This window comes from Pavona decussata, unplaced genomic scaffold (assembly GCF_977016875.1).
Source record: "Pavona decussata unplaced genomic scaffold, jaPavDecu1.1 SCAFFOLD_260, whole genome shotgun sequence".
Taxonomy (NCBI): Eukaryota; Metazoa; Cnidaria; class Anthozoa; order Scleractinia; family Agariciidae; genus Pavona; species Pavona decussata.
Genome location: NW_028145663.1, coordinates 137,992 through 163,128, shown reverse-complemented (window position 1 = coordinate 163,128; position 25,137 = coordinate 137,992). Strand labels below are relative to the sequence as shown.

The 25,137-nt window shown below is 39.8% G+C and overlaps 2 protein-coding genes and 1 long non-coding RNA gene across 5 annotated transcripts in view; 1 reads left to right on the top strand and 2 right to left on the bottom strand.

The window, feature by feature from the left end:
* Positions 1 to 19,296, top strand: part of LOC146456108 (uncharacterized) — a 60,922-nt gene extending 41,626 nt beyond the window's left edge. For 2 of the 3 annotated variants that reach the window (XM_085093514.1, XM_085093515.1), the window contains 13 exons: positions 1,259 to 1,569; positions 1,711 to 1,849; positions 3,309 to 3,360; positions 4,524 to 5,059; positions 7,506 to 7,814; positions 8,852 to 9,014; positions 11,022 to 11,227; positions 12,773 to 12,957; positions 14,296 to 15,234; positions 15,838 to 16,052; positions 16,592 to 16,632; positions 17,067 to 17,163; positions 17,768 to 19,296. In XM_085093514.1, the coding sequence (XP_084949640.1) occupies positions 1,259 to 1,569; positions 1,711 to 1,849; positions 3,309 to 3,360; positions 4,524 to 5,059; positions 7,506 to 7,814; positions 8,852 to 9,014; positions 11,022 to 11,227; positions 12,773 to 12,957; positions 14,296 to 15,234; positions 15,838 to 16,052; positions 16,592 to 16,632; positions 17,067 to 17,163; positions 17,768 to 17,996 (3,422 nt within the window). In that variant the 3' untranslated portion in view covers positions 17,997 to 19,296. The remainder of the gene's footprint in view (positions 1 to 1,258; positions 1,570 to 1,710; positions 1,850 to 3,308; positions 3,361 to 4,523; positions 5,060 to 7,505; positions 7,815 to 8,851; positions 9,015 to 11,021; positions 11,228 to 12,772; positions 12,958 to 14,295; positions 15,235 to 15,837; positions 16,053 to 16,591; positions 16,633 to 17,066; positions 17,164 to 17,767) is intronic. The other variant, XM_085093516.1, reaches the window with a different exon arrangement.
* The window catches only part of LOC146456102 (coiled-coil and C2 domain-containing protein 2A-like), a 266,183-nt gene that overhangs the window by 159,681 nt on the left and 81,365 nt on the right, over positions 1 to 25,137 (bottom strand). The gene's annotated exons all lie outside the window — the stretch shown is intronic.
* LOC146456107 (uncharacterized) lies at positions 838 to 24,862 on the bottom strand. The gene is made up of 3 exons (XR_014858862.1): positions 24,820 to 24,862; positions 21,193 to 21,272; positions 838 to 1,022 (listed from the first exon to the last, which is right to left on the bottom strand). It is a non-coding gene; the product is annotated as an uncharacterized LOC146456107 (long non-coding RNA).

The window sequence follows — 25,137 nt, the reverse complement described above, 5'->3', positions numbered from 1 at the left end:
GATGTACTCTCTTTCGTTTGATGTTTTTCTTCGTTGCACGAACAAATAATTAATAAACCCTATGTAGTCAGGACGAGGCAATGCTGCTTGCGTCGACTTTGAACGTTTAGAACTATTTGTCCAATGAATTTGATGCTACCATAGTGACCATTTTTTTTCCGGAAAACTGAATATTACATATTTTCATGAAAAAAAAATACGTTTCTTGAAATTATCTTTTTTTTTTTTATTGATTGATTGAGTTTCACCTTATTTTGGTGTTCTGCTAATGGTTTCGATTACGTTTACGTTTTGGGTGACTTTCTGAAGTTTGGGAGAAATATGGAAATCCAAAATGGTCGCCGTTTGATAATCATGACTTAATTTCCACGTGATAAGCAAGTTTTTACTTCCCTATGTGGACCTCAAAGGAAACATCTTTGGAAGAACGTCTCATTTTCCGTATGTCATTGTCTAGCCTTAATATTCCCAGAGTTTTGAAGGGGGCGGGGAGGAGGTTGGCGGATCCGCCTCACGCCCGTGGCCACAGAAGACAAAAACAAGCCATGTCTAGAAGGGTTAATTTAACGCATAGATCGTTATTGTCGAACAAAAGCCAACGTTGGTCTACAATATTTCCAGAATGTCAGATTTACTCATATACAGCTATTTCAATTAACGTTGTCGGATCAAAGCTTAAAGCTTAAAGACATCTTCAAAGAGGCTACCACCTCATCCACTTGATATCCCAACATTTCTTTCATCCAAATGGCACGCCATTGTGTATCTTCACTGGACGGGCGAGGCATAGCTGATTTTCGTTATCTTATTCATAAAAAAAATCCACAGAATCTTGAGGTCTTGTCTTACAGCTTTATACTTTGATCCGACAACGTTATTTGAAATAGCTGTATAATATATATAACGGAAACCCAAAACACTTACACTGTGTAACAGCAACGGGAGTGCAGCAACATGAAGGACATCAACGGACATCAAAGGACAGCTCTACAGAAAGCAAATCATGTGCCATGTCCATCGATCTAAGGAAATAATTTAACACTTTCTGTTATCAGGTATTTAACGCCTACGCGAACCTTTGTTCTGGATAATTATAAACTCAATATTAACTTGTCAGTTTACCTAGAAATTTTGCAATGCGGGAATGTGCAATCTATAGGAAGACAGGTTTTCATCATAATACAATAAGATGTTCATTACACTGGTAAAACTGAAACGCTTTCTTCAAAACTTAAATTGTATGATTGTCAATTTGTAGAATGCCGAGGAGCGCTTGGTATAAAGAGCCTTTCGATTTCCGACGCACAAATCAGTGCCTCTTCACACTGGGATTCCAACCATGCTTCCGCAAAGGGAAGACTGGATTTTCAAGGGTCCTGGACGGCTCACAAAAATGACGACAAGCAATGGCTGCAGGTTGATCTGGGTAATCAACACACAACAGTAACTCAAGTTGCAACACAAGGAGGTCATGCTAATAAAGCGTGGGTAAAGACATACAAACTGCAGTACAGTGAAAATGGTGTGAGGTTGCAGCACTACTACGAAGAAGGAAAAAGTGTGATCAAAGTAAGATAGGCCTTTCTCACCGAAACTCTGATAAACTAAATTTGATTGATGCACTCATTTCAAAGAGAAATAAGCTTCAATTTACAATTGAATTTTAACAATGCGACCTTTTCTTTAATGTTTCTCTTGTTGCCGATTCAGGAGTTTGTTGGAAACACAGACCAAAGTACTGTTGTTGAACGCGAACTTAATTCACCGATCAGAGCGCGTTACATCCGATTCATACCAACAGCTTGGCATAACCAAATTTCAATGAGGGTGGAGCTCTATGGCTGTAAAGGTACTAAGTTTTACCCGCTAACTGGCATTAAACCTCTTAACTTGGTCATTTTTTTTGCTAACATGCGATGGAGAAAATGCGTTGTTTATATTATGAACATTTGAACATCGGGAATATGAACGTTGCAATAAGTGTGTTGAGTCTCTTGAAGCACTTTACAAAGGATGGGAATAGGATAACATGTCGAAAAATGTTATGTGGTCGCATGATGTCCCTTATCAGTTTACTTTGATGTTACAATGGCAACCAATTTTTGACAGTTTTTTCACAACATAGAAACTACCTTTTCAAAATGAAGAGATATTGCTTTTCTTACGGTAACTTTTACTTTGTTAGCTCATGTCATTGTTAATGGTTTTGATTACTTTTCGTTCAATTTTGGAGCTTTCTTGATGTTTTGAATAAATTCTAGAAATCCAAGATGGCGGATCCAAGATGGCCGCCATTTGGCAATCATGGCGTAATCGCCAATTCAATTGGCCATTTTCATGATGGGGCCATTCGACTACAACTACCAGAATTCATTTCGTTTTCCCTTTCAAATTCAAATTTTGCAATCCCAGTGGACAGCAAAGAACAATAGCTCTAATTTGCACGAGAAAGCAAAAAAAAAAAAAAAAAATTAAAGGATTCTGGTGGTTGTAGTGAACTGACGCAATAGTGAAAATGTCCTATTGACGTCATAAATTCGCGTTGCGGGCCAAGTCTCACTTTTATAGCTTTTATACTTGCGAAGTTTTAGAGCGGCGGGCAAAGGATATCCCCAGATGACCCCCCCCCCCCCCCCCCGCAAAAAAAAGCCCGGTCTAGATAGGGTTATTTTTTATGTGTTTAAATTACTTTCGTGGGCTGTTATCGGTTTTTGTTTTCTTTTTGCTCAGTTGCGGTGGTTTATTTAAATATTTTGGGAAATCCAGAAAACAAAGATGGTGTTTGGTACCTTTGTGGACGCCAAAGGAAATAAGTGGATCCACTGTCCATTGTCCGAGTGTCATTATAATAGCTTTCATACTCCAGAAGTTGAGGGCGGAATCCGCTCCCTTCTCCACAAAAGACGGTCTACATTGGCTTAATATCTCATGTGTGATAGCTAATGGTAAATATAATCAAACATTATGGAGCCATAATGTTATTTGTCGCGACATGATGCCCACGTGATAATCCGTTGACGTCATCGGTGCTAGGTACCAAGATTGCGTAAAGTCTAACCAATGAGGTGTTAGGGCGGTTCCGACTAGGTTTATAGTCGAGATTCCTTGTCAAAAGTGTCCTTCCTTCCCTTGCCATCAGAGTGTTCATATCGGTTGCGTGGGACTTACCACAGTAATTTACAACAGAGTGCACGTTTGACATTAAGCGGTCTAACAGGCAAATGTAGCGATATAAAGTATTTTACGAAAGATTGAACTGTAAAAAAAAGCTTTCATTCTTGTTATTATTGACTTACGCTTTGTTTCAGCAAAAAAGACTATTTACCATTGGCGCTTAGATGGTTCTGATCAACATGTAAGGTCAGTAACCAATAAGAACTATTAGTATTACTGCTAATCATTTTGAATTAATTGCCTTTGTTAGGGTGTCCCCACTGAATTACACACGCGCGTAAACAATTGAAATAACCTTTTGCTTTCACTATGAAGTCACTTCCGCAAAGATTTCTGATAGCTCTAGTAAAGTAGCAATATACTTCGATGGCTTGAACTCAATAGAGTGACAAAGTATGACGTCAAGAAAACGAATTTCTGAAATCGTGGGATTTGATGTAGTGTTTGGAAGATGCATTGTAAAGGCAACGCTCTACTTCGTCCAATTTCCAGAAGAAATATGTGCACTTTTGACTCCTTATTTCTTCATAAACTGGAAATTTAACGGATCTGTTTTAGTCTCCAAACTGGGGCAATTTCGTTGAGTAAAAAACAGTACCATTGAGTGCATACTGGGCCAAAGTGGTTCCCTCCCTTGGCAATAAATTTTTCGGCGTCAACGAATCACAGCGCAAGTACCTTTTATGAAAGACAAGTGCCTGCGAACGCCTCAAAAACAGGAAGTAGCTAGGAAGATGCCTTGTCACTATCTTTTTGTGTGTGTGTGTGTGTGTGTGTGTGTGTGTGTGTGTGTGTGTGTGTGTGTGTGTGTGTGTGTGTGTGTGTAGATTTTGTATTTGAAAAGGGTAACGGATTTATTTACTAATTACAAGAAAGTGGCGATTTATCAGTATACTGACGATCAACTCATCGAACTTGATACCAGTGTCGGGAGATAAAAGGCGAATCTTTTTTCACTTCCTTGTTACATTTAACCTCATTAACACATATCAAACAATAAACAATATGCTAAATGGACAGCGTTAACTTAAAGAGCACAATGATGTCGCACTTGGCAATAAGGGTTAATATCATTGCGATATCTGAGAAATCACCTTTCAAAAAATTTGTAAAATCTTGAAACTTTAAAAGTTAGTTCCTCAAAACATGTATAACATATCATGATCAAATCTAGTTTCAGTGAGTACTAAAGTCGATGTTACACCCGACGACTATTTTTTTGCACAGTGTTTGGCTAAAATTTGATGCCGTGTATCATAGGAGCGCGGACGATTTTCTGTGCAATTTTTGCCTCGCAAGTTTTTGAACCAGCTTCAAAATCAACTCTTTTTTTTTCTTTGCTTTTCAAGGTATTTTGGTCCTGTGAACTTCACGGATGACGGCTGGTGTCCTGACAGCGCTAGCAGGGCCGCGTATTTCAGTAAACGCGGCTCCTACGCTACTGTACCCAATGTGAACATCACGAACTGTGACTTTACGATTGCATTTTGGTTAAAATCCGCTGCTGAAAATGGTTCTATAATAGCAATTTGGTCACTTAGTGGGAAACCAGTCTACGTCGTAATAAAAGAATCTACCCTCTTGATTCAATCCGTTTACAAAACTTGGGAAGAAGCAAACTTTAACAGTAAAGAATGGACTCATATTGCTATTACCTGCGAACAGTCTCAAATCATGTTTTTCGTTAACGGCAGAGAAAGGAAATTAAAGAAACAATGGAACCAAAACTTCTTTTTATCTCCCGACACTTATCAGCCCTACTATTTTGTTGGAAATAAGCCGGCTGATAATCCGCTGATAACCCAGCCATTTGTTGGAGCAGTTATGGATTTGTACTTGATTCAAGAGGTTTTGTCTTTGGAGCAGATTTCTGACATGTATAGAGGTAAGATTTCATCTTTTGGAGTTTCTATCAAGTGAAAACAGTTAAAGGCTTTATTTATTTATTTATTTAAGTGAAGGGTTTGTATGACCCAGCTCTTGCCTTTTCCTTTCAAGTACTGACCAAGTCACCTAAATGTGCACCAAAACCCACAAGTATGACCCGTCAATGACTACAACGAATACGAACAAAAAATTTTAGTCGACAATCTTAGCGTACAAACAAGAAATCAGACCAAATTAAGCTGAAGACAAAGGAAAAAACAAAAAACAAAACTTGGCACCAGCATGAATTCTACTTGGAATCTTCTCGTGGAATTAGCTACTATCAAATCAACATTCGATATTTCAGATGAGCATCCATTAGGACGATTTCACTTAATTTAACGTCGCAAGTTTGAAAATAGTGGTGTACTCGTTCCTTGATTTATAAAAGGTGATCTTAAATAAACACCAGTAAGGGCTTGACTGTAACAAACCTTGTACCGATATAGCAGCTACTGGTACCTTTTTTGATTACGTTTTTACCTCCATTTAAAATAAAACCAATCTATTACCTGACCTTTTGTTACTTATAATAAAGTTTTCATATAACAGCGTGCTTCATCAGAGTACAGATGCATGGAGCAACGGTGTCACGCCATCATCCAGCTCGTTTGTGAAATGCCTGGACTTCTCTCCCGGTTTTTTTATTTATTTATTCATTATTATTATTATTTTTTCACACAGACGTCTTATATAACCTAGAAAACGAAAACGAGCCCTTAGCTTCAATGGATATAGACCATCCGATGCAAAACAGTACAAATAACACGGTGATTGGAATTGAAGTTTCCGAAGACGTTAGCCATGAAATTAATTAAAACACAGAGCCAAGTAGAAAACAAAAACAAACAGAGATTTGCATACAAATCAACCACCGAAATTGACGAAATTACAACGAAGGCAGAGACGAAAAACACCAAAGATAACACAGAATGGGCAGCTCAAGTTTTTGAACGAGAGATGTATAAATGCCATAAGCTTTTAAGAAAAAAGTACAGTGTTAAAAAAATGCAGTAAACGCTCATTAGCTATATTTTCGTGTAAAAAATCAAACAAAAAATTGAGGAAAAATGAAAATTTAATTATTAGCGAATACACACATATATATATAAACTTGCAAGATCCTAAGATTTTCCCTGCAAGTTCCATCACGGCACATCATGGCCACCTCCGCTCACGGCAATGGAACAAGCGTCAGAAATTACAACGCTCACCCTTCGAGTGAACAACTGACAGCTTGTTCAAATATCCTCTCTGAAGCATTGAGTGTGAGGCCACAGTGGTCATAGCAGCCCAGTTTTCCTAATGGTGTCAACAGTTCGAGCAATCCTCGCGTGAATTCGACTGTTCTTCATTCACAAAACACAGCGCAGCAGCTGGTTTAATATCAGCCGTAAGCTTTAAGCAGTTTGTTTTCGAATTGCCATGTTATAACGTCGGGATCTTCATGAGCCACAAATCCATCGGTTTTCACTGAACATTTTACCGTTTCTATCCTGATTTTTAAATGGAAAAAAACTATGAAGAAGTACTGGCGTTACTTTCGAACTATGCAAAGTTTGTGAGCTTTGATGGTTTGCTTTGACATCTTTGACAGCTTTCGTCTTGTCCAATGAATTAAATCATTTGAACCATTCTCACAAGGATTGTGATTGGCTTATTTTAGCGTGCTTTATGAGAGTACAGATGCACGCTGACGCCACTTCTGTTAGTTTGGAAAATCAAGTTTGTTTTGAAAATAGGGTGAATGCGTGGAGAAATAAAAGGATTGTTTATCATTAAACAAATAAAGAAGCCTCGAGTGTGCTCTGTTCTGCTGTAAAGCCCTTGGGAAGCCGCTGGAGCACTCAAGAAGTAGGGCGAAACACTTGACTACGTCTCGTGTTTCCCCCTACACTTCTTTCGTGCTCCAGCCGCTTCCTGCGTGCTTTACAACAGAACAGAGCACAGTCGAGGCTTCTTTATTTGTTAAATAAATCTTTGAATTTTGTTCATAAAACCAATCAATTACCTGGCTTGAAATTTTCATAATCGTTCGTTATATAGAGTTTTTATTACATATTATTCGTCATAATAGTTATTAAAAATAAACTTTTGTATTTATATTTATTTTAGGGTTAAATTTAGCTGGCTTCAATTTGTTATAATTATAGTATCTTGTTAATCGTTCCTATTTTTGGAATTGCATTTATTTAGGGTTTTAACTTAGCTGCCTTTTGTCATGTAGTATCTTTGTAATTGTATCTATCTTTAGCACTGCAACGTAGCAGCACATCTTGTAACATCGATCTGTTTTCTTCGCTTGACCACCTGTGCCATATAAGCCCCTGGCTTCGGCATTCCATTGTAACCTCTGGTCTGTGCTGTCTTAAAGAGTTATTATTAAAAGTTATCTCAATTAATAGGCAAGCCGCTGATACCTCCAAAAATAGTAGGAGCGGAAATCGATGGTCGATATGTGGACCTGAAATGGAATCCCCAAATAACCAGTGCTTGCACTGTGGAGTACACAGTACGCTACAGAGAAATAAAAAAGGTCATGTATGACAGCGATCATGACTGGATTGAAATCCACCGAATTACAAACAACTTTCGTACCATATCACTTGACTGGGGCAAGGAGTATGAAATCGCTGTCAAGTCTGTTTATGTTGTTGGAACTATGGAGTATGGAAGTGACTGGTCGATCTCTTGGAACATTAACACACACAGAGGTATGACAACGCGTTATGTTTAGTGTTTGTTCGGCTGACGTAAGATTTCCATTGCTCTGTCTCAGTCACATTTATCATGTCACGTGACCTTACTACCGTGCAAATCACTATCAGATTTTATAATGCAGTTCACAGACATGAAATAAACCAGAAGCCTTAAGTCACTTGAGACCATTGCGGATGAAACGGCTAGGATTTCTTAATTTCTCTCACAATTTAGGCGAGCGTCAAAATTGCAAACTGATTCTTCACCGAAGTTATTAACACAAAAAAAATCGCTGAAATAATATTGGTAATTCCGAAACTACAAAATGTATTTAATCACAGCATCACCACCCATGGTATTGACTGCCATAACGAAAACCAGAAAAAGAGCATCTCTCTAAAAAAATTGAACCCGAAAAACTAACCCACATACAAAACTTACAGTACCAGTCAAAACTCAGTAGCTTTTTTTTTTTCCAGAAATCAATCTTCTTGGTTTGACGTCAATGAATTTACTTTTTGCATAAAGCCATTATGAACACACCGAAGCCAAAAATTACGTCCTGACAAGTTTGATCCGTACAAAGTTTGTCCATAATAACAGGTCTCCTGTAGTCAAAAATTAAATTAAATTACTGATAACTCCTTATCTACTTCTCGCACACAGTTAACTGGTCGACGGTGAAAATTAAGTCACAGACAAGTGTTACCATAAAGATTAACAATGCACCATCTCATTTATCCTTAATTTTGCATGAATGTTTAATTAACAGCAGGGCCTGAAATCCTCGAGGAGCAAACAAATTTATGATTCAAACTCACAGACAGTTTTCTAAAAGAAGGATTCACTCATGGTGGAGTTCTGTCAGGAGAACCCTTGAGACTACAAACTTTAGAAAGGCCAAACACGTGTTAAGTGGTCCCATCAAAACCAATTGTTATATGGGTGAAGTTTTTCCCGCCAAAGCGCACGACCACGCCATTGTTTATTTATTTACTTATATTGATTACTTATTTTTATATATAAATGTTTTATATTTATATCTTGACAGTTAAGGTCGAGGCTTCTTCTACAAAGTCTGGGAAAAATAATGTTGAAACGACAGCTGGCATCACTGCTGCAATTTGTGTTTCTCTGGTCGGGATCATCGCTACGATAATCGTGGGGATAATTTACTACAAACGGAGACAAGGCGCTGAAGTCCGCCAAGAAAAGTATGTCAGATCATCAATTCCCATGTCAGAGTGCAACTAAGATATTTCTTTCCTTCCACTTGAAATTAGACTACCATCAATCTACTTCGACTGATTACTTCGATCGAATACTTATGCCTGGCCCACATTTCGCCAGTCTTACTGTGTGAAACAAACGCTTCATCAATTCAGGAAGCACAAAATCTTGCAATGTGTCTCAAAAGGTCGCCATAATTTTGCGTAATTACCATTCAAATCCAGTTTTTGTGACCCTAAAAAAACTCAGCCATAGCCCAAAAGTAGGTAAAGGTAAACTCGCACAAGAGACTAACTGGCTCACACGGCCGGAGCCTAGCCCGGTTTATGTAGCATGAAGCAACTGGGAGTATTGCTACTCCCCCAGGAGTGGGATGCTAGTCCATTGCAGGGTTACCCCCAGCAGTATGTCGCCGGTACCCATTTATACACCTGGGTGAAGAGAGACAATGTGGAGCAAAGTTTCTTGCCTAAGAAAACAACACAGCAATGAAGAGACCAACCTGGTCTCGAACCAACGACCCTCAGATCCTCCGATCGAAAGTCCGACGCGCTAGCCACTACACCACCGCGCCTGCATAGCCCAAAAGTAGCAAACGAAAAAAGCCAAGAGACTTCCCTTCAGGTTACAAATGATATCCAGCAAACGAGAAAACGAGGCACCCGCCAAATAGACCATTTCCGAGTTGCTTTCAACCTCATTATGAAATCGAGGCTAAGTGCAAAGTTTTTGTTATGAAAATTAGTTTTCATTCATATGCAAACAAAACTAATTTTCATATGAAAAGTTTTGCTCTTAGCCTCGCTTTCATAGTGAGGCTCACAGCAACTCGGAAATGGCCTTTTAAGAAGCGTTCTCCTTCGTCCAACGCCAGTAATTCAATGAAATTTATAAATGAAATATTTGCTTGAAAATAGGATTTTATGTCCTCTTAGCGAATTACACCATATTTGTAACGCGTGAGGGAAGATTGCGTGTCTGCACTCGAGCTACGTTGTAAAGGCCAATGATGGTGCATTTAAAACATACCCCCTATCGGGACTGAACCATTGTGTGACATTGAGGCGGTTATCGCACTCGCAATTTCATCTAGTGAAGACGCTTTCGAGTCAAGCTCATAAGGTTTGGTGCGTTTTGTGCCCTTACTTTTACTGGGCTGATGTTGATTATATATATATTTCAGACAATGGAGTGTTGGCATTTAAATCAAGGCGGCTTCGGGCCATTGCACTTAGCCATTTTACTCTACTCGTTTTCTTTTAACTCCACACTGAGCTCAGTAATGCATCTCATCATCTAAATTGCTAGCATGTTGATGAGCGAAGGAAGGCATAAATATGAAGTAAGGACAAATAAGAAATTTTGAAATTACAGCTTCTGCAAAAAAAAACTTTATTTTTAATAAATGAATGTATTTAAGACATGACAACTGAAACACCGACCGAAATCAAATGAAGCAGATTTCACGAAACATTCAAGCAAAGTGGCTTAATGCTACAAGGATTCATTCATTCAGTCAGGAAAACACTCAAATCAACGAATAAATAAGAACAAAGACAAATCTTTAATTTCGGAAAGGAAATGCTGGAAAGTTTAATCGCTCTTGATTCAAATATCTTGGTAAACTGACCTCTAACAATGAAGTATCTGCCCTTAACATTGTAACTGACGTGCCCAAGAAAAACTCGTGGAAACAACAATTGCTTTCTAGACTCGTTTCAAAGGTATTCGTGCGTTCCAGATCCAATTGGAATTTAGAAGTGTGGGTTTTTATGGAGGGAGGAAAACTAGATATCCTGGGAGAAAAGTCCTCCGAGCAGTGCCAAGACCTAACAAAAAACTCAACCCACATAAGGCGTCAACGCTGGGAATCGAACCCGAGCCACATTTATACAAGTATGCCTACAGCAATCAATTTCTTAGAGCCATGGATTAAAAATGACTAAGATCAAGTGTAAGCGCACACATTTATATGTTAAACTTTTTTTTAGATTCAAGTCCAGTATAGTTCCCTTGCTGCTATGGGAAGTCCCAAGTGAGCGGCTAACCATCATGGAGGAACTGGGTCGTGGTGCTTATGGTAAGGTTCACAAAGGAGTCATGAGGGAATTACCAAAGAAAGAAGCATTTTTCAAGCCCAAGGAGGAACGAGTAGACGTGGGTGAAGGACGCGTCGTTGCTGTTAAGGTTTTACTTGGTGAGAAAATTACTACTTGTAGTATTCAAAGATACTGTCCTGGCAAATGAATATTTTAGCAACTCTTCAAGATAGACAGATAGGCAAACAGACAGACAGAACGACCGACAGACAGATGATGGCATGTGTTATACTAAGATGGTGATATGGAAGTTATGGAGATAATGAATCAACAAAAACTGATGAAAATGATGATTATGAATCCCGACTCACAGAAGGCGGATCAGAATAACTACTTACAACCATGCACGTCGGAGGAGTTGAAGTCAGTTCCGCCGTAAAACAATTCATCTCCAGCAGGTGCCCAGGGTAGAAGTCAAAACTCCGGATTTGAAATCTAGTGCCGAAACCGCTCGACTAATAGCAGTAACAATAACAATATACTTAGTTACCCTCTCCCCGAGGGGCTTTTTCAGGGATAACGTAACAAACTGGGCAGAAACAAATATTTCACATTCGATCATAACGTGGTTTAGAATCAAAGCCGGCTGACTGAGGAGTTGAACACGAGACTACTGGAGCATTTAGTGTGACATACCTGTAAACTAGTTTGTGAGCCTAGCTATATAGCTTGCTGGTCTCACAAAAGCTAAGCGTATTTTCACAATAAACTGCTATCTAACTGCTATCTCTCATTTATAGCCTCAAAAAGTATGAATGAAAGATCTGCGAAATCTTTACATTAATTTTTCTTGTAAATTTTAGTCCCTACAAACGTGCAGACTTACATCCATTTTGTAAATGCCCTAAAAAGCCTGTAAATTTTAACCTTGTTTTGACTACTTTACTTCTACCATGTCCATAAAATGCTTCAGTTTTCCTTATAAAATTTTCAAACAATTTTCAAGTAGCTTAAAGAGTTTTATAAAATGCCATTACTATATATTTTTCGTTGGAAATTTTATACGCACTTTTTACAGACATTTTAAGAACTCTATAAAACCTCTCTAAAATGTTTTTTTTTAACATAGTTATAACCTCGGTGAACAATTTAAGGACGGTGCCTACTAATTCAGAGGTATTTTTTCGCAGTTTATGACAATGCAGGAAAAGCAGATCTAAGCAAGGGCTATTGGAATATCCAAAAGGGAATTTGGGGGACCACGCAATTTTTAGAGATATTTAAGAAACAACAATTCTAAAAAGTGCTAAAATACAAAGCAATGTATGGCATCTTTTATCAAATTGAAACTTTATTATCTCTGAAAAATGAATGGTTACCCTCAATTTTCTTTCCGGGCTAAATACCAAGAGCACTTGTTAAGCTCTGCTTTCTCCGCATAGTTTTAAACCGCGCAAAAATATCCCTATATTAGTAGGCACCGCCCATAGGAAACCCGAGTATCTCGAGATGAGCAGAACGTATGCGCAGTAACAAAGTAGGCACCGTCCTTAAATGCATTTTACAAATGCATTACAGAGTTAAATGAAATGCCAGTAGATTCTCTAGATTTTCCTTGTAAATCGTATACGCACTCAGTATATTACAGATTACAGATGGAACTCCGAAAAAAAAAATTGTAAAAATGTTACTTTTTCTTTTAGAGGAAGCCCATGAGGAGGGCAGACATCAGCTTCTTCAGGAAATTGAGCTCATGAAAAAAATCGGTTCTCATAGAAATGTTCTGAGCATGCTCGGCTACTGGGTTAGGACAGAACCCATCATGCTTATCTTGGAGTATGTTCCTCATGGGGATCTTCTTCAGTGGCTTAGAAACAAGAGGCTCCAGGTCAGAATCTATTAGATTTCCTGGTTTAGAGTTGATAGCTCTAACATTTTTTAATGGACTTTACACTGCTCTCTTATGTATCGGATCTTAAAAGTTATTCAAGCGTATAAGCGGGTAATAGTTTATCTAAAATCGTCTGCTTTGGTAATTGGCAGTTTTGTGAAATGGTAACTTTTAGTTATACATTAAGTTATCATCTGCCTCACGATAATAGACATCAATACCCAATGCAAACAAAATTAATAACACTTTCCTATTATCCCTTGTTCCACAAGCACGGCTTGCTTGTACAGGCCACTGATACTGTATGACCATGTTTTCAGCGTAATCTCAAACAAAGAGCAAAGCAGCCTCAATGTGGCTGCAACGGCCCAGAGCAGAAAGTTTGCACTTCTGACACATTGTGTCGATGGTCTGTTTTCCCTAAAAGCCAAACGTGTGCGCGTAAAACTGAAGCAATAATCTTGGAATTTTGCATCTATAAAGGTCATGAACGAACGTAGAGTCCACGTATTTCCGAGCGTTTTTTTAGTGGTTTGTCGGTCATGTTTCGAAGATAATAATCCCATCTTCGTCAATTTTTTCTCCGCGTACTAAGGCGTACGAAACCTTTTTTACACTTCTAAAATTTCACTTCCGTTTGCGTACAATGCTACGGAAGACGGGAGACTGGGGATAGTAGGGCTGTGATCTCAATACAGGAACGCTTATATAATTAGTCTCGCAGTTTCTCTATTCTTCAGTTGTTTCATTCTGATTATTCAACATTCCTATTCACATTTCCGTCCACACAATTTTCTTTCTCTTTAGATAAAAAGCAGCTGAGGAATAGAGAAATCGTAAGAAAAGCTTTCCTGTATTGACGTCACAGCTCTACTATACCCACTCTCCCGTTTTGCGCGGTATTGTACCCAACCGGAAGTGAATTTTGACACTTTTATTCGCCTCAAACTTGGAGAAGAAAATTGAGAAGGCCTTTTTTTCGACTTTCACGCAACAACAACATGAAGATTTTGATCAGGCAAATACTAAAATTCTGTCATATACACGTTACAAGCGGGGTAACTTCAGTGACCGACGACGATGGCTCAAATCCCTCTCGCTTGTGACACAGTTTGTTATGCGGGGTCACGTGACCTGTGCAAAATAAGGCATTCGTTGAATGTGTTGCATTATAGGACAGCATCTCAGTTTAACTTGTCTTTCGATGATCTACCGAACTACTATGATAAAACAAAAAGTCGCTGTGAATATACTCTCGGAAGATATTCTCTTCGTCACGACCTCGCTCTGTAGAAAGTGGATGTATATTATATTGTCTCTTTGTTCCAATTGCAGCTTAAATTGAAGAATAGTATTGACGTTGGTATCATTAATGAGTTGACCTCTGCTACACTGACCGATGTTGAGACAAGTGGTGAAGAAAACCTGACAATACAGTCTAAGGTCTTCAACCAGGAAGGAAGGTCTGACGATAAAGTACAAGAAGGGAAAATTGATGAAGAAGGAGGAGCTGAGCGAGATAATCGCAAATTGGACCTGCCTGCGGAGAGGAAAGATGACAACAAGAATGGACACAAAACACAACAATCTGGAAGGCCGGACGACAACAGAACAAGTTCCAAACTCAACTATACCCTAAAACTTAATGCTGGACCAACTGAAGATCAGAGGCTGGGAGTTTGTGAGCAGGAAGATCATCAAGGCGCTCTTTTGAACATAGCTAGAGGAGCTGACGATATCTCACATCCATGCAGCAGTTCTGGAGTATCAAGCAAAAACACTGAGGTGACGATCATAACTAAAAGCGAATTTACAAATGATGGCAATGGAGCCAGACATCAAGGGAAAGAGTCTGAGATACCTCAAGTGGCCATTCTCAGTGACCGGTTGGAGAAGACCAACACCGACACTACCTTGGATAAATGTACTCCATCTCAGCAAGGCAACACGCGCCAAATAAATCCAGCTAGTGCCAAGAACACAAATGAAGGGAAGAAGCGTCCTGTCGTGTCGACCTTAGCAGTGCCTTCCATCAAATATAGCCGCGTCTTGAAAAGAAAAGACCTTCCATCTCCATCAGAGTGCGGTGAGGAAACTGGGCAAAATGATACCCTGGAAACAGATTTGACTGCTACCAACACGGAAACAACGGAAGTTATGATAACCATCCATAATGACGATGAGCAACTTGATAACAGTAACGGTGACGACGATAATGATGACATTTCAGCAGAAGATCTGCTGTGTTTTTCGTGGCAGATAGCGCAAGGAATGGTAAGTAGACAGCCCAAACGAGCCGTAGGAGATAACGTACGTATCACAGAAAAAAATAATAATAAAAGGGTCAAATTCATTTAGTGCATTCTTGGATGAATGTTATGTTGTTGTTGTTGTTTTTTTGTTTTGTTCAATAGCTTAAAAGCAACTCAATTCAAAAGCTGTTATTACAGTTGAGCCTGCGATCAAATATTCTTTTGTTGAAAAAGGCCTGTAAACGAGGCAAAAGGATAAAAAATGATGTACCACTGATAACTTTTAAAACAGCTTTTTCACCTAGACTCAAATTCAGATCAGACTCGAGCTTGAGCTCAACTTTATTACTGCCAAGATGCATACAAACGAAACTTGTCTGCACATAGACGCCCGGAAAATCAACGACAACGCAAAAAGGCGTGACTTTACAATTAACAGATTTTAGTCTTACCAACAGCTACGACGCATTGTCAACTTTTGATAATAAATTTATTCATTGCGGCTGTTAGCTGCTTTTAAACTGAATATGTCAAGGGGTGTATTTACGAAGTTACATTGGTTGTCCATCCCTTCAGGTCACATGAAGTATCAAGTGGCTTTTAATCTCTATCATCCTTCCCACAGGAATATTTGGCCAGCAAAGGATTCATTCATCGTGACTTAGCAGCCCGTAACATTCTCGTTGGTGAGGACAGGAAGGTGAAGATTGCAGATTTCGGTTTGCTACGCCACACAAGTGATGGTAATATATACGAGGTGAAAAACACGAAAAAGCTGCCTATCAAATGGACGGCACCCGAGGCTCTTGAGAGCGGCATATATACTTTAAGGAGTGACGTGTAAGCATTTGAACGTTTTCGGTACCTATTATCTACTAGCAATAATATCATACATATACAACATCTATCAATCTATCGTCGCTGTTGTAAATATGCATCTTATTCCCTAGTCTGGTACCTTTTACCACCCTATTCGAACTTTAGGCTAGGTTGGCCATCGAAGGGAATCCGGCCTTCAGTTCGCCTGCGTACTCAAATTATTCAAAAATCACCATACAACGTACCTCGGAAGAGGAAGGGTAATTTGTTTTCTAACATCCAAACTGCACTGCTAAAAATAAAGTTCTCGTATTACTCCTCAATTTGTTACTTAATGAGTCTTAGCTGCTCAGCTTACGTTGGGTCATAGGGGGGAAAGGTAATTTGTCGTCAAAAACCCAACCTTTCCTCCCAGCACCTAACCACTATGCCACACTTTGTGGTGACTTTTGGATCATAATTTAGGGTAAAACGACCTCAACAATGGTCGTTAAAGTCCAACGTTGAAGTCGTTTAATCTAATAAACAACTAATTTCTTTCTTGATTTCCTGTGTTTTAGATGGTCTTTTGGAATAGTTCTATGGGAAGTGGCTACTATGGGTAAGCATATACTTTATTTACTTAATGGTTATACTTCCACTTCTATCAAGGGTTTATACTCCAAGTGGGAGGGTATAATCCCATTTCATTAGCAAACTCCAACTAAAAATTTCGTTCATCACAATTTTGTCGGCAATAAACGGTTTTTGACAAACCAACGAAATCAGTTAAGTAATATTGAAATCCACCAATCCCAGCGTACAATGATTCAACCTTGCTTAGTTTTCTTAGTTGTCTTAGTTCTACGCATTGATTATTGACGATTGTCAAGTATTCAATCGTTAACCGGGTCTTAAATGTCAGAATTGGCGTGCGGGAGTCTTGAAAAAAGCCTTCCAGATGGAATTCGCTTACGAAAAATACACAGTTGTTAAAATTCTCAATTCAACAGAAATTCTATTCAAACTTACACCATTTTCACCCGAATTCTATAGGAGGCTGTCCATATCCTGGGATAAGCAACAGACGCTTGTATGATATGCTAAAGTCAGGATATCGTATGGAGAAGCCAAATACGTGCAGTAATGAGTGGTAAGTAACTTGATGTTTGATAAGGTAACTTGGCCACCGTAAGGACATTCAAGTGCTGAGTTTCAAGCGTTAGCCCTTCATCAGAGGGAATCACTCTGACGAAGGGTAACGCTCGAAATGTCAGCACCCGCGTCTCTATACGGTGGCGTAATTATGCTGACAAAACCAAAAGTGTGAGTTAACAATATTGTAAATATTGTTGTCGTTGCTGTATTCGTTTCTACTCCCCCCCCCCCCCCCCCCGACACAGCACTGCAGTTTCTTTAGAAACGTATCCTCTTGTCTGTAACTTAACACCGACTGATTGATCGTAGTTGTGTTTTGAACCCGGCATTCACCGAAATACCCGAAAGCGTACAAGATAAAATCAATTTGTCACACAGTAAGACATCTCTGCCCCCAAAAATTCTGATTTTGAGGAAAATTGACTTGTTTTAAGATTTCGTCAATTGCATTCTAAGTTTCTCTTCCGTTTGTTTTTACCGTTCTGTCGACTTTTGCTGCTTTTTCTTCATGCTATTATTTAGCATTTCAATACCAAGTAGAGCCCTTTTGTTTTAACATAATGAACTGAAATTTGGGTACGAATTCTCTTAATTGATAGTTACCAGTTAATGCTGGACTGCTGGAAAGAGAATCCAGATGAACGTCCGACTTTCACACAGCTGATATGTACAATGGAGGAGATGATGACAACAGACACGCCTTATTATGATCTCGGCAAAACAGACGAGTCTCAAGCATGTTACAGTTTAACAGCAGGCGCTAGCACAAGCAGAGCTTTACTAGTGACTGATACCAGCAACACAGTTGAATTAGAAACCAATGTGTAGCTCATTTAGCATCGGTGGATAGAAACATCGAAAGTTCGATCTCAGCAATATGTTACTATCGGGTAAATTAAATTACTGCTTCGTGAAATGAATCCTTCTCACGCACGGTAACATATCATTTGTTAGGCGCTAGCACAAGCACAGCCGTACTAGTGACTGATACCAGCAACACAGTTGAGTTAGAAACCAATGTAGAGGATCCAGATAAAGGCGTCAATCAATCAATCAATCAATCAATCAATCAATCAATCAATCAATCAATCAATCAATCAATCAATCAATCAATCAATCAATCAATCAATCAATCAATCAATTAATCAATCAATCAATCAATTAATCAATCAGCTCATTTAGCATCAGTGGATAGAAACATTGAAACTTCGATTTCAGCAATATGTTACCTATAGGGAAATTAAATTACTGCTTCGTGAAATAAATCCTTCTCACGTACGGTAACATACCATTCGTTAGGTCAAGCAAGTTGGATCGCTCGGTTTGCAAATATAACATGTTGGTTTGGAATTGGTTATTGCTTGGCAGCTGCATTAACAGAAAAATACGCTAAACGAGATGAGTTCAGGCACAACAGAACCGATTCTCCACTCCTACCTACCACAGCAAGAGATGTGAGGCTCTGGCAGATTTCAAGATTTAGATTCCAACGTACAAAACTCAGCAAACGTTTTTGAGCGGCGAGGATTTGGCAGAAACTTTAAGAAAGTCTCTGCGAAGTTTTTGCAAGGGTAAAAACACGCTTACAGCGAACGAGGTAAAACTTTTATATCAGAGAAGTATTTACCTGTAAAAGATTCCGACACCAAAGGAAATCTTTTGCCCAGATGGGTGCTAAGTATTTTTATTAAAACTAAATAAAATTAGCAAAATCCGAAAAAATGGATCGGGAATATGTTTTTAAAACTGTAGTTCGATGTAACCGGCTAAAGGTTTATGCTACATAAAACTGCACTAGTGTTGCTCTAGTTCTGCAAATCGAACCGTCACATCAATTTAAAACCATATAGAATGACCATTTGGTGTGTAAAGTCAAATACCAGCTACAGCTATAACTTAAGATCGGTACCAGGCCCAGTAGGAAGGCCAAGGACTAGAACCCAAAGACATGCAAACTCTTTTATGGCGCGGGCCGCAAGGCTCCTTTGTTTATGATTGAATTGTTATCAGTATATTTTTAACTTAAGTCTGGCTATATTTAAACCCATTGTATATTAATTTTTAAGATGGATGAATAAAGCTAATTATTAAATGAAATGCACAAAACCGACGGTGAAACGTATCAGTTGCGTTTACGATCGCCCTTATGCCGGTGATGAGAATGCACAGAGCGATCAAAACAATTCCTGAAGTCAGAGTTAGTAATATTTGAAACACATTCCGGCTTTCCACTCTAATGGCAAGAATTACCAAATACCTCTAAGTGATTAAATGTTAAGACTACGTTTACCATCGGTTTCATCTATACGTCAATTTATCACATCAAGTTCAATTACAGTCCATTTTTCGTAACCGAACATAATTACATTTGTTTGAATTGTTAAAATATACGCGGCAAATTGAAAAGGTCTGTTTTAGCTCCAAGACTGGGACCGTTCTGGTGAGTAAATTATAGTCCCATTTTGAAGGTGTCTTTGGCTGCGTCGGTCAGGAGTAGAAAGAAATGTTTGGTTTATCAACCGAGTTGATAACTAAAGGTAAATTGGCCACCGTAAAGAAATTCGAGTGCTGACGTTTCGAGTGCTAGCCCTTCGTCGGGTCCTATTCAGCACTCGAATCTCTTAACGGTGGCCAATTTACCTTTAGTTGTTCAGAACTCTGTTGATAAACCAAACATTCGTTAGGACCGAAGTAGTACTGTGTCAAGGGCTCAAATGAGTCTGCAGAAGCCTAAGATGGTTTTGAGGGCTAATTTGACTCCCCTTGTTTACGAATATTTCTATAAGACTGACCTTTCTGTCAATTTCTTATGACTTCATGTTTGACAGAATTATCTGTGTTTTGCACGAATTTAGGGGTGGAGACACCTTGTGATGTCTATGAATCTCATTAGCGTGCATTTCTGGACATATCTCACGCATACGCGTTTTTCACGCTTGTTGTTCAAGCTGATGGCCGAGAAAAGTGAGCTACACTGAGGTATTCGTGTGCACTTGGCCTTAACCAGTGCCTCAGAATCAAGCACAGTACTGAATCAGGTATGGAAACCGGTCTACACACAATTTCTAGAGAATCATTACTATTGCACATGTCGAATGTAAACAGATCACACTAGTGCTTCCCAGTGAATGATCTGAGCGTTTCATTTTGTACAAATTCCCTCTCACCATCGGGAATTGTTTTTTCTTGCAACTGTTGTCACCCTTAGCATTTCATGTTGTGTATGCCAAGAACCTGAAACTGAGCAAAGCAATTAACCGCCGGTTAACTCCCCTATTCCGGCCCCAAATGGACTAAAATGAGGATTGAGTCACCGTAGGCAATGAAACTGTTTTGATCTTGTTGGTACGTATTTGAATCTGGTAAGGGGGTGGGGAGGTGGAGTGTGAGGAGATATGTTACCTGGCTGTAATTTTTCATTGTAAGTTTGGAAGAGCAGATTGTAAATTACGACAATTTTTTCCAGCGAATTTTAAGAGAACGATTACAAATTAAAAGCTACAATAGTGCTACGTTATTTTTCATTTTCTGTATACCTTTCTACCCTGGTCAATCAAAAAATGTGGCTTGAGAAAGGCTCCTTAGATGTGTCCTTCAAAAAGGCTTTGCAATACAATACGTTATTGACACTCCCCATAGAGGTTTTTGCATCTCTCGTCTATCTCGAATCTATCAGATTACTGCATTCCCACAGAGGCATTCCAATGAACTGCGAGATTTCAGACAGTTAACCGCCCAGAGCAAGTCTTGACACAACTCTACAGAATATTAGAATTGTGCAAAATGTGGCTTCATCTTCTAGGTGTAATGTTTTTAGGGTTCTTTAAGGTCAGAGGGTTTAAAAAGGTCCACCCATAATTCGTCGGGCAAAAGCTGTGTACAAATCCGATTAAAATCGGTCAGTTTTAGCTGTAATTCACCACACTTCTTGGTCTTCTTGCTTCAAATAAATACTCAGTCCCATTAGACAGGTCGATTATTTTAGTAAATTGAGTTAACAACTCTGATGAAAAGAAAAACCCACCTTCGATCACCGACCGACTCCAGCTTGTTCTAATCTGCTAGATCTCTGTATTTTTGGAGGAGAACATCTTCTTTCTGTACCTTCGTCCATGAGGGTTGTCCAATACACCCAATCTGACTCGATTCGTCTGGGATTATGGCGATTCGACTCGAATCGATCGATTCGTTTGCCCTTGTAGTCGATCCGTCTAACCGGAAGTCGATTGGCTAGACACTTAGCTAAAACACGGTAAGCCAGCCTTGAGGAAGGGTAGAAAATGTCGACGATTCGACTCGATTTGACTCGAATCGATCGATTCGTTTGCCTTACAGTCGACCCGTGTAACCGGAAGTCGATTGGCTAGACACTTAGTAAAAACACGGTAAGCCAGCCTTGAGGGAGGGTAGAAAATGTCGACGATTCGACTCGATTCGACTCGAATCGATCGATTCGTTTGCCCTACAGTTGACCCGTCTTACCGGAAGTCGATTGGCTAGACACTTAGTAAAAACACGGTAAGCCAGCCTTGAGGGAGGGTAGAAAATGTCGACGATTCGACTCGATTCGACTCGAATCGATCGATTCGTTTGCCCTACAGTTGACCCGTCTTACCGGAAGTCGATTGGCTAGACACTTAGTAAAAACACGGTAAGCCAGCCTTGAGGGAGGGTAGAAAATGTCGACGATTCGACTCGAATCGATCGATTTGTTTGCCCTACAGTCGACCCGTCTAACCGGAAGTCGATTGGCTAGACACTTAGTTAAAACACGGCAAGCCAGCCTTGAGGGAGGGTAGAAAATGTCGGCGATTCGACTCGAATCGATCGATTCGTTTGCCCTACAGTCGACCCGTCTAACCGGAAGTCGATTGGCTAGACACTTAGTAAAAACACGGCAAGCCAGCCTTGAGGGAGGATAGAAAATGTCGACGATTCGACTCGAATCGATCGATTCGTTTGCTCTACAATCGACCCGTCTAACCGGAAGTCGATTGGGTCAACCTATGCGTCATGCTGTAAAAAAACGATACAAGAAGCAGAGACCGATACAACGTAGAAATACGGTTTAAAGGTTACTATATTTCGGCTGGCCAAACTAGCCTTCTTCAGGTATAATGGAAATTTACATTGGGACATACGCTTATATAGCTGACAAATATTTGCGCAATAGCGGAACTACGTTAAACTAAATTGATTGACAGTATAAAATATGAAGCAAATGAAATAATAAACCGCGCGCGGTGTGTAAATCTGTCACGCGTGTAAGGTACGTTTACGCGTCAGATTTGCAGATTGTTTTGAGGAAATTCTCTCTTTACTTGAAGTAATGACCCGGATCTGTTTGGAACAGGCTTAAAAAATTGTAGTTTACTGAGACAACCTCTGTTTAAAGAAAAATTCTCTGGCTACGCTTGGAGAAGGGTGGGTTTTCAGGCCTGGAAGCTTACGTATGCGCGTGCGTGCAAATTTATTTACGCGCGGCCTTTCATACATCGACTCTAATTTTATTTACCATGTTTACGCCCGTAAAGCCAGTCATGAAATTCACGCCCGTACGCACTTTAAATTTACGCGACAGTGGAAATCGACCTTTAGGCGCAGCAAGCGGAAAGGCTATGGTTACTTGCCGTTAGGAAACGGTGTAGGAATTAGATTATAAGCACTTCTGGCAAAAAATCTTAATTCAAAATCACTGCTCAAACTTTCGCGCAGGCGTTCTTTCAACCGGAAGGCGGATTGTTGCTGGAAATAGGGTAATATGGTAATAGGAGTGAGTAGAGTCTAATTTGTTCTGTGATTGTTATTCACGAGTATGATGACAGACAGAATTGGATGACAGAAAGTCCTATTCCCAAATAATCACAACTATAACAAAATTTAAGAAAACAGTAAATGCTGGCTAACTGTTTTGATGAATAAAAATGTTCAGTTGGATACAAATAAAAAAGGCTCTCCGATTCACCAACAAAGATCTCGTCGCCATCCAAACTCTTTCGCTTCCCACTGACAATGACCTCCTTTTCTCTACACACATACCTCTTAGCAACTGACGTCAACTCAGATAATTTAAAAAACTTAACTTCTTCTCACAAAATTAAGATTAGAAGAAAACCGAAATAACCGCATGTGGTCTTTCATAAAGCCAGCCATAGTTCACATGCACGCGTCCTTTGCTGAAAATCGCAGCCTCGTCCCCAGGCCCTCAGGAACTCAAGGAAGGTTTTATGTAAATTTCGTCGCACGGTCTAACAGGTTTTAAGAACGAGGAATATTCATGTATATTTCCTTTCTCATGGAGGTTCATCTATATTCGCTCTCTCTGGGATGTTCATATATATATATTTCCTTTTTCGCGCAAACGCTTTAAGAAGGAGGAAGGTTGATGTATATTTCCTTTCTCGTGTCCACGCTCTTTCTCGCGCAAACGCTTTAAGAACGAGGAAGATTTATGTATATTTCCTTTCTCGTGTCCACGCTCTTTCTCGCGCAAACGCTTTAAGAAGGAGGAAGGTTGATGTATATTTCCTTTCTCGTGTCCACGCTCTTTCTCGCGCAAACGCTTTAAGAACGAGGAAGGTTGATGTATATTTCCTTTCTCGTGTCCACGCTCTTTCTCGCGCAAACGCTTTAAGAACGAGGAAAGTTTATGTATATTTCCTTTCTCGTGTACACGCTCTTTACCGCGCAAACGCTTTAAGAACGAGCATATACACGCTTTTCTACCTGCCTTCTTTGTTACCTTCCCGGTAAGGCGGGTCGACTACAAGGGCAAACGAATCGATCAATTCGAGCGATTCGAGTCGAATCGAGTCGAATCGTCAACATTTTCTGCCCTTCCTCATAACTCGCAAGCAAATCGACTTCCGGTAAGACGGGTCGACTGCAAAGGCAAACGAATCGATCGATTCGAGTCGAATCGAGTCGAATCGTCAACATTTTCTGCCCTCCTTCATAGCCCGCAAGCGAATCGACTTCCGGCAAGACGGATCGACTGCAAGGGCAAACGAATCGATCGATTCGAGTCGAATCGAGTCGAATCGTCAACATTTTCTGCCCTCCTTCATAGCCCGCAAGCGAATCGACTTCCGGCAAGACGGGTCGACTGCAAGGGCAAACGAATCGATCGATTCGAGTCGAATCGCGTCGAATCGTCAACATTTTCTGCCCTCCTTCATAGCCCGCAAGCGAATCGACTTCCGGCAAGACGGGTCGACTGCAAAGGCAAACCGATCGATTCGAGTCGAATCGAGTCGAATCGTCGACGTTCAGTCTGCCCTCCCTCATAGCCCGCAAGCGAATCGACTTCCGGTAAGACGGGTCGACTGCAAGGGCAAACGATCCCGTAAGCGAATCGACTTCCGGCAAGACGGGTCGACTGCAAGGGCAAACGAATCGATCGATAGCGACCTTGCGAAGCATTTATTCACGACCTGACTTCTGGTGAGTCGAATCGTCTTCGCTTACTGACGATTCGACTAAGATTGGGTGTATTGGACATGAGTGTTTTCAGAATCGAACGAAACGTTTAATCGACAACTCAGAGTCCAAGATGGCGGATGAACAAACGTTTAACATTTGCAATGCTCGGGCGGCTTATCAAGTTATATTATTGCTCTCAAATCTTATTGAAGGCATAAATTAAATTGACTTACCTTTTTTGTTATAAAATACAATCGGCTTTCCTGATTTCGGTGAATAAAGTCTGTCATTTTCTTCACTTTCCGCTACACAAGGGGAGTTGAACAAGTAGGCTAGATTCCAATCCTGCTCGTTTACTTGGAACGAATGTCGCCTGTCACATCTGCACGTAAAAACCAGAACCGAACGTGACCACCGAAAAATGTCAGATTGAAGCTGAAAATGTAAGACTCGAGGAGAGGTCTTGGAGCACGTAAGGGTAGCGCATTTCAACAACTTTTATGGAACTGCGAGGCGGGAATTTTAACAACCTAATTTTTTCAAATTC